The sequence below is a fragment of the Odontesthes bonariensis genome, chromosome 5 (assembly GCF_027942865.1).
Source record: "Odontesthes bonariensis isolate fOdoBon6 chromosome 5, fOdoBon6.hap1, whole genome shotgun sequence".
Taxonomy (NCBI): domain Eukaryota; kingdom Metazoa; phylum Chordata; class Actinopteri; order Atheriniformes; family Atherinopsidae; genus Odontesthes; species Odontesthes bonariensis.
This window is the reverse complement of record NC_134510.1, coordinates 25434726-25443423: the sequence shown is the minus strand read 5'-3', so window position 1 is coordinate 25443423 and position 8698 is coordinate 25434726. Positions and strand designations below refer to the sequence as shown.

The following is an 8698-nucleotide window of genomic DNA, read 5'->3' as shown; positions in this document are numbered from 1 at the left end:
GCTCAACAAAGGAACACACCATCTGGAATTAAGTTTGTAATGTTTAAGCAGATGTTTTTAAAGTAAAAAACATCAACCCAAAAAGCTGTGTGTATAATACCAATATGCAAACTGAATTATACCAATTGATGTTTCCCCATCTACTATTATTGTTCACAATACTGTACACTAGTCATAATCGTATGTTGTAATCAAGTATCACTTCAAAATATCTAAACACAAAATAATATATACAAAACAAATGTATGTGTATTGACTGAACGTGAATTACTTTACATGAATTCAATCTGTTTACACTCTTTATGTTAAAATACAAACAGTGCAAAGCCTGGCTGAGAAAAGGTGGCAGTGTTGTCTATTGAACAGCTGAAGAACCCCAGCCTTCCTCTCAACATCTCAACATCACATCATCATCATCATCATCATCATCATCTCTAGGGCACTGATCAGTGAGACAGAGAGGTTGGGCTGGGCATTTCTCCAAACTGCGTCTCTGCCAACACCGACATGTCTTGTTCAATCTGAGAAGAGGAGGAAATTAAGATAACAGAAAATCAGCTATTCTTCACAATCAGATGTGTAAATGCTTATTGATTCTGTACCGTAAACCGACCACCAACCTGTTGATCTTTCTCCTTTTCTTGCCGAGGAATTCGGTGCCTCTTCTTCTTTGGTCCAGCTGCGTGATGGAGCGCCGCAGACGAACCAGACACGCCATTGAGTCTCTCATCCTCGACCCCAGTGGCAGGATCTAAGTGGGCTCCGTGTTCCTCCTGAAACAAATGTCAGGGATCGTTTTTTTTAATTCAACGGCATCTAGCGAGCTTAATAACATTTGATCACTCGCGAACATCACACATTCAAAATAAGCTTCAAAGCCCCCTGTCAGTGCTTTGAAAGTTCGCCATCCTTAGCAAGTCATCATGTTCGTCTGTCGGTGCACAACGCAGTGCTGCTGATTCTATAGATTATACATCCAACTCTTCTTTAATATCTTGCAATATCATAAAGACCTTTGACATGGACTGAACGGGGTAAGACAAAACAAATGGTATTCTACGGGGCCAGAGACATAAGCTACAACAATCTTGACATTTCCATCTGAAATGGACTTCAAATCCACCGAGTCACAAACAGATTTCTATGGAAAATCTCCATTCAATTCACGCCTAAACACTTGCGTGCTGAGTCGGGTAAAAGATTGGATTCTTCAATAGATATAAAATCACTTTGGTGGGGAAATGTGTCCCTCTTAGATCACAGTGATGGGATTTGTAAACATGAATCCTGCTCCGCTTTTTCACAGTCGCATCAGGACAGGGGTGGATCGGTCTCACTGCGCTGACAAGCTTTCACTTCACGTTCCACAAGTTCGAAAAACTGATTTTAATTCTAGTGCAACAGACTCCTGGAACAAAATACTGCATCTCCTCAAAATCAGTACAGTCACGCCTTTTGAACATTTTAGAAATTTGAATTCTTTCATTCAACAAATCATCCCCCCTGAACAGTAAATTTAATAATTTTTGTGTCATTTCATTGCGTTAATGTCCTTTCACCACTTGGTTGTTTGTCTCATTGTTTTTCATCTTGCCTTTGTTAATGACTTGATATCAATGTGAGTGAAGCTCACATCTCAAGTACAAATAAAGTTTGAGAAAAAGAGTACCAGCTAGGGAAAGCAGGCTTAAAAACTGTTGCTTAGATGTTTTATGGTGACCAAACTGGAATATGGGCAAGTAAATTATGTTGGGGGTATTTTCCCCTTTCCACACAAAATGAATTATTAAAGTAAAGTTGTTTGTTTTCCAGCCAATATGGACTTCCTTTTTCCTCCAGAACCACCACACCAGTTAATATGGTCACACCTAAATGCATTGGTAAAATGGATTGATGTAGTTTTATGTGGCCTGGACTCTAGTGGAGTTTATATTAGACTGAAGGGGTTGGGTCATTAAAGTTACGCAACTATCAGGATGGTCTGGTTATAAACACTGGATAATTCTATTGAAAATGTGCAGATTGTCTACGTGCAACGAGCAGAAACTAATCAGAGTGTAGATTTCACATTTAGCTCACTTAAAACAAAAAAAAGGAGGAAGAAAAAAAAAAGATTTTGACCTGGTTCAGTTTGGTCTTGCTCTCCTGTTGGTGGGGCAGTTGAGAGGTGGACAAGACATCGGATACGTTTTCCACTGGACAAATTTTGTACCAATCCGACCACAAATATATCAAAACTATTTGAACTCCACAGCTGATCTTCATTTTCAACAACTGAGCTCACATTGTATACTGTATATACTGTATATTGTTTTAAATATCTTAACATTTCTGTTATAATTCATTCTTCTTTTTTTCTCTTTATGGTTCTACATTTATTGATTAATTACTAAAAATAATTTTTAGTCTTTATATTTCCTTTACAATAAGATTAATGGTCCAACGGTGGTTACCTCAAGCAGTATAGTGAGCTGGGCGTTTCTGTAATCATCCCCATGGGAATCCAAAGTCTTCATGAGGAACCTGTGAGGATCAGCAGAGGCTTCAGATGAGTTGTGGAAAGTGGAAAAGCTCTCCAGAAATGGACAAAAACATTAGTTTTTCAGATGAGGATCTGTACCGTCTTTCTTTCTTCAGGCGTCGTGTAATTCTTTGCACTTGGTGAAGGCGACCCAGGATCTTCTGGTTTACCTGAACACAACACGCGCGTCTGATTACAGGCTGGTGAAGGTGCAAATGATCATAGATGTATTGATCTATCACAAAGAGCCACAGAATCATCACGTTTGTGGGTTTTTTTAGGACGCATCAAACGGATATAAAGTAAAAAATGTAAGAAATGGCTTTTTTTTAAAAACTCCACACCAAGAAATTGTGTCAGAAGTCATGTATGTAAATGTTACCATATCTGTTATATCGTATTACACAGGAAACACATCCAGGAAGTGTGAGCAAAATGACCCACATGCAGAATACACGGGCTGACACACACCTGTTCAATTTCTTTACATCTCCTGCTCAGCGCGAGATATTTCCTTTTGTCGAGAGCTCTTCTCTCTTCATCTTCTTGCGCCGTGCTCTCGAGCAGTTCGTTGCCTCCCGGGTCGAGCTCCACCTGAAGGGACGAAAACAAACAAACAAACAAACTCACCATTCGGCGCTCTGTGTGTATGTTTCCAAATGAGTAGAATACACCTGATCCAGGCTGAATTTAAGTGGAATAAAAGTTTTCCACCTGGTCATCCATGTCACCTCCATGCCCACCAGTTTGACAACTGCTGCATTTGTGACTTCAGCAGATGACCTTTCCCACAATACTATAACTTTATACATGTACTTTACATTTTATTCTTTTAAGTCAAGAGCTTTGTTAAAACTGTCTTGGTATGAGAGGAGCACAACGTCAGATTTCCATAACATGATTTTCATTGTCAAAATAACTGAGGATATTATTTAGATAGACAGATACAAACACACAAAAACAAACGAATAAGTAAACCAAAACAGTCAAAGAAACATTTCAGTTTGTTTGTGGCGTATTTTCTCTCTTCTTTGACATGATAATTACACTCAAAATACTACTTAAGGAAGCCAGAACAAATATAACAATTACTGTCACTGCATAGTGAAAAGACAACCACATGAACCAAGAAATAAAATATCCACAAAGTTACTCACGATCGGCATCCACAGCGGCTGTAAGAAGGCCGCTGCCGGGAGTGAACGTTAGCAAAGCTTCAGGGCCTGACAACCGCCTTGTTTTGCTCCTGACATCTCTGACATGTCACTACCACAGGTGAGTATGACCCCTGTGGTCCTGTCCCTCATTCTGATAAAACGCTCTGACGAAACTGGCTCTTCAGCTCATCAACAACATGCCTGCCAGCACGGAGAATAACCACCCCTCCATCAGAATACAGTTAGTTGATCTCAGATCAGCACTCAGTACTATCTTTCCTCTGTAACAAAATGACAAACTCATCAATCTCTGTGTGACGTGGATATTGGACTTCCTCACAAACCGAACTCAAACCGTTGGGACTCCTCCATTCTTGGCCACCTCCTGTTCACACTGTACACCCATAACCAAGACACAAAGATAACTCTATTGTGAACCTCGCCAACAGCACCACTTTTATCCAACAGGACTACAAACAATCAGTAGACTTTGTGTATGGGGAGGAAATCATTAGTCTCGCACTGTGATGCACAGAAAACAACCTGCTGTTTAACCTCAACAAAACAAAAGAGCTGTTAAAGGAAGCTCAAGAAGGCTAAACTCTTAGGGATCTTCTTGTAAACTTCTACAGAGCAACAGAGGACATCTCAACTGGAAACATCCCAGACTAATATGGGGTGTGCATGGCTATACACAGGAAAGAGAAACAGAAGTATCTGCTGATGTACCACCTCATTGAGCAGCAGTTTCTTTCGGAGGGTTATGAGAAATCTGACTCTTTCCTCTACTCTCCACCACAACAGACGTTTTAATTTTCCAACCTGATCATTTAAATTCTTGTTTTATTGTAAAAAGCAAGTAGTAGCAGAACCGCATAATGCTTATGAACCTTGAATGCCAACTGGGGAAATAAATTTTCCATGATATCATCAAGTCTGAATTATCAACATAAGATAATACATATTAAATTAATGCTGCGGTAATATCTAATAACAGTGTATTGCATCAGATCTAACTTGGTATAATGAGGACTAAGACAGGTACATACATTTATTTTCGTGACTTTGTGCAGCAATGAGGCCTAATTAGGTGCGGTCACTCACATCAACATTACTGTTACCATCAACAACATTATTACCTCTCCTGGTCCCAGCTCCACACCACCAGGCTCCAGCTCTGCCTCCAGGATGTGTCCTCCAAACAGAGGGGGCAGAGCCAAGCCAGAGAAATCCTCCATCATCTACAGGGAAACAAAATTCTGCGTCACAGTAAAACAATTTTAATATTTAATGCTTAAAATATATATATTTTTAATTTTTAAGCATTTTTAGTGCGCATATAGTCACACCTTGAAAGCAAACGTATTTTTTAACGTAAATAATTTCTCATTACAGTCAGCGGGGATATCATATTGTTGCACCGTATTGCCATCATAACAGTACTTACATTCCTGAGTTATCAGCCAAAAAAATGTCTGCTGAGCTGTCGCGGCTTTAAAGCTCCACTGAAAACTGTTTCATAATCTACAGACTGTATATGACTCTGCTATTTACACTGTAGGATGAGTTAAGAAGGTTTGCTACCATAATACCTGTCTAGCTACGAGGTTAGCTTCAGGAAGCTCACGCTTGTGTTTACGTCCAACTGGCGCAGAAATTAGACGTCCGTTAAACTTTACTACACTTCCCATGAGCACCCGCTCGGCTGAAACTACAACCAACAATATGGCAGGTACGTGTATATTTTGTGTCTTTTGGACCTCTTATCAAATAAGTTAACTTACCTGTGACGTCCCGGTAGTGCAGATACATACATTGAGTGTTAGGAAACACGCAAACTGTGTTTTATAATTACTTTTATACAACGATATCTGTTCGAAATAAAACGAAAAACGTGACCTTGGATGTGTTGCTAATGTTAGCTGTTAGCTAACCAAGTGTCGCTCATAAGATGTGGCGGCTTTTAACTTGCCTGTGTTTTTTTTTTTTTTTTTTTTTCCTGCAGGTTTCGGAGCTTTCCTGAAAAATGCGTGGAATAAGGAGCCTGTTATCGTGGCCTCCTGTGGGATCGGGCTAGTCGGTAAGAAAGCAGACTCCTGGATGTAGCTCAGTTGTATGAAGGTGTGCAGTGGCAGTAGAGGACCGCTGGCGAAACAACAGCAAATATGAGAGACAAGATTACTGTTAGAATATCATCACATGTACGTGAAGTGATTATATTATAAATCCTTTGATTTTTATTGGCACCTTTTTGCACTGCAGTTTTTGGGCCTGTAGCCACCAGATGGTGCTCAGCAGCCAGTGGTGGAATGTAATAGAGTATTTTTACTTCGTTACTGTACTTAAGTAAATTTTTCCGTATTTGTACTTTACTTAAGTAAAAATAATAATGCATACTTTCGACTTTTACTCCATTACATTTTGCAGCTATTATCTATACTTTCTACTCCACTACATTTCTACAATATGTGTTGTTACTCGTTACATTTTATAAATGCAGTTTCGCCATAACGTTGCCTACACAAAAATATGTTTAAACCAATCAGGTGGCTCTGTCAGCTTCAATGTTGCTTATAGTTTTTACTAACAGTGACTTCTGTAGAGGCTTAAGTATTACCAGTAGCTATACCTGCATTCTTCATCAAAATGGCCTAGACATTGAAAGACAACCAATAGCGCGAGTACTTTTACTTTTAATACTTAAAGTAAATTTAAAAGTCAGTACTTATGACTTTTACTTAAGTAGGTTTTTTTGAAGCAGTACTTCTACTTTTACTTAAGTATATATTTTGCAGGGTATCTTTACTTTTACTTAAGTACTACATTTCAGTACTTCCTCCACCACTGTCAGCAGTACAGATATGAGGAAAATGAAACAGTACAGTCAGCTCCCGCTGTCTTACCCCTTTTTTCATCTGCCTGGCTGAACTGGATCCTCACACATTCAGGATCCTTCAACAAAATATCAACTTTCACATATTCTGCTGTTGCTGCATCTTCTCTCGGAGATGAGGAAGATTTCTTCGAGTGTTGTGTTTTAAACGGCAACTGGAAATTGTAGCACAGTATACCTTTTGGAAATGAGCATATTTTCCTACAAAAAAAACAGTGAAGTCTCTTAGTATTAGCACTTGATGTGCTGTATTTGCTTGTTTTCATTTTGATATTTGGTTGTACAGTAAAAGTTTAAACATTTCTAATCATGACATAAAATTTTGGTCAAACTTACTCATCCAAAAGCATGAGACACTGCTTGAGTATTTGCACAATATATTTACAACAGAAAGTGCAGCTAGTCTTCGTAAATATGACAAGGTTCAGTCATTAAGGAGAGTGCTATAAGAAGTTTATGTTTTTAGGTGTTTATCCAAGCTAATTGCCACCTCATATGATCTTTTTATGTCTGAAAGCTAATGCAAGTGCATAAGATCACTTTAGAATCCCAGCATTTGTCTAGAACTTATAGGATGTAGGTAATAATTATCATTTGGTGAGTTATTTCTTCTTGGTTGTTTGCGCTGTATGAGATCTTGTTCGGTGAATCTTTGTTAACCGACTGTGCTATGCAGTGACCTGTCCTGAGAGTGTAATTAATGTGCTTTATGTCCTTAGGTATAATTCTACCATTCATCAGCCCTTTTACAAAATATACAGCAATGCTGAATGCGGCAGTGCCGTACTGCTACCCAGGTAAACGTCAGTGTTATTTCAAAGCAGGCTGTGGTTAAACTGTCATTGCTTGCATGTGTTAAACAACCCGTGGATACCTCAACATCTGCCATTAAAGCTTCTCCTCTTTATTTTCCCGTTATAGTTCCCGTGCGAGATGACGGAAACATGCCCGACGTTCCAACCCATCCACGTGATCCAAAGGGAAACAACTTAGAATGGCTTAAAAAACTATAACTTTCTCTTCTCACAATCAGTGCTCGTGTTCCTCCTCTTGTTCATATCTGCCTGCATAATTGCCCAATTTGTCATTGTCTCCCAGTAAAGATTCTATTTAATTCTACATTTGTGCCGCATGGATTTATTTATAAAGACCACGTTACACAGTTGCAGACATACGTCAGAACGTGTGTAACTGCCTTGCTGAACAAGGCTCAGCATGACAAGATGTCGTCTCACTGTATTTTTTTGATTATTGAATTAATTAACTTACATTTTCATACCTCAGCGACAGTCACAGCCAAAGAAATAGTCCGTCTTTCAGTTTTTCGTTGTCATGAAGGGGACATCATACGCATGAGATTTGGATTTTGGCAAACGTGTTAACTCGATATCAAGAGAGAACTGATAAGAATGAAGCATTTAACTGTGGATTCATGCAACAGGTTTTTGTCCATAGTTAAAAAATTAACATCCTAATTATGACAACATTTAACGCAAGTGTTTTGTGGGATAAATTCATGACATTTTATATAGATCAGCTTCACAGGGAAAAAGTGTTCTGGAAAAACAGCTTTCCGGCCATTATTCGACTCTGTAACTCGATAACAGAGAGAGAGAAGGTGGCCGTGTTTATGATTTGGTCAGATATTGAATGGGTGTCAAATTTCCTTTGATAATGTGGGAAATGTGCAGATCTTTTGGGCCGATGGGTTCAAGATGTGCGTGAAGAATCCACCTACTGGAATACGTAGCCTCTTAGCAGTATATCCACCTAATATTTCTTTAAGAAAAACATAATCAGTTTTAAAACTAAGCTTCTCCACAGTTCTGATCCTTCACTGGAGGCTTAGTTTGGAAAGGCTGTAATCAGATTAAGGCTGTTGGAAACAAATTCCTTTTTGTACACCCAACATATTTCTACTTGGCTAAGTGAGAAAGGTAGCAGAACGACGACATGACGCTGCACAAAGTTATCACAGCTAAAAGAACATGGACTTTCTGAATAGGCTGCTTAAAAGCTGCACCACCTACATGTATTTATATGTTAGAGACTTTGCCTGCACTGTGTGCTTCACCCCCATGAATACTTTCTGGACATACGATTATTCTGTAGATGTGTATTTAAAAC

General features: G+C 38.9%; 2 protein-coding genes across 3 annotated transcripts; one reads left to right on the top strand and one right to left on the bottom strand.

Moving 5' to 3' along the window:
- Positions 1-224: 224 nt before the first annotated feature.
- Positions 225-5339, bottom strand: tfpt (TCF3 (E2A) fusion partner). 2 transcript variants are annotated; one of them, XM_075465655.1, is made up of 7 exons: positions 5126-5339; positions 4818-4937; positions 2993-3115; positions 2621-2691; positions 2454-2523; positions 621-773; positions 225-521 (listed from the first exon to the last, which is right to left on the bottom strand). In XM_075465655.1, exons 2-7 carry the CDS (start codon positions 4917-4919, stop codon positions 447-449), a joined length of 594 nt encoding a protein of 197 aa, XP_075321770.1. In that variant the 5' UTR covers positions 4920-4937; positions 5126-5339; the 3' UTR covers positions 225-446. The 2 variants fall into 2 exon arrangements, with proteins under 2 accessions (XP_075321770.1, XP_075321769.1); XM_075465654.1 differs by having other exon boundaries at positions 4818-4919.
- On the top strand, positions 5333-7690 carry ndufa3 (NADH:ubiquinone oxidoreductase subunit A3). Its single transcript, XM_075465656.1, has 4 exons — positions 5333-5410; positions 5684-5758; positions 7291-7368; positions 7493-7690. The coding sequence occupies exons 1-4, from the start codon at positions 5368-5370 to the stop codon at positions 7582-7584; spliced, it is 288 nt and encodes a 95-aa protein (XP_075321771.1). The 5' UTR covers positions 5333-5367; the 3' UTR covers positions 7585-7690.
- The last annotated feature ends 1008 nt before the right edge of the window (positions 7691-8698 follow it).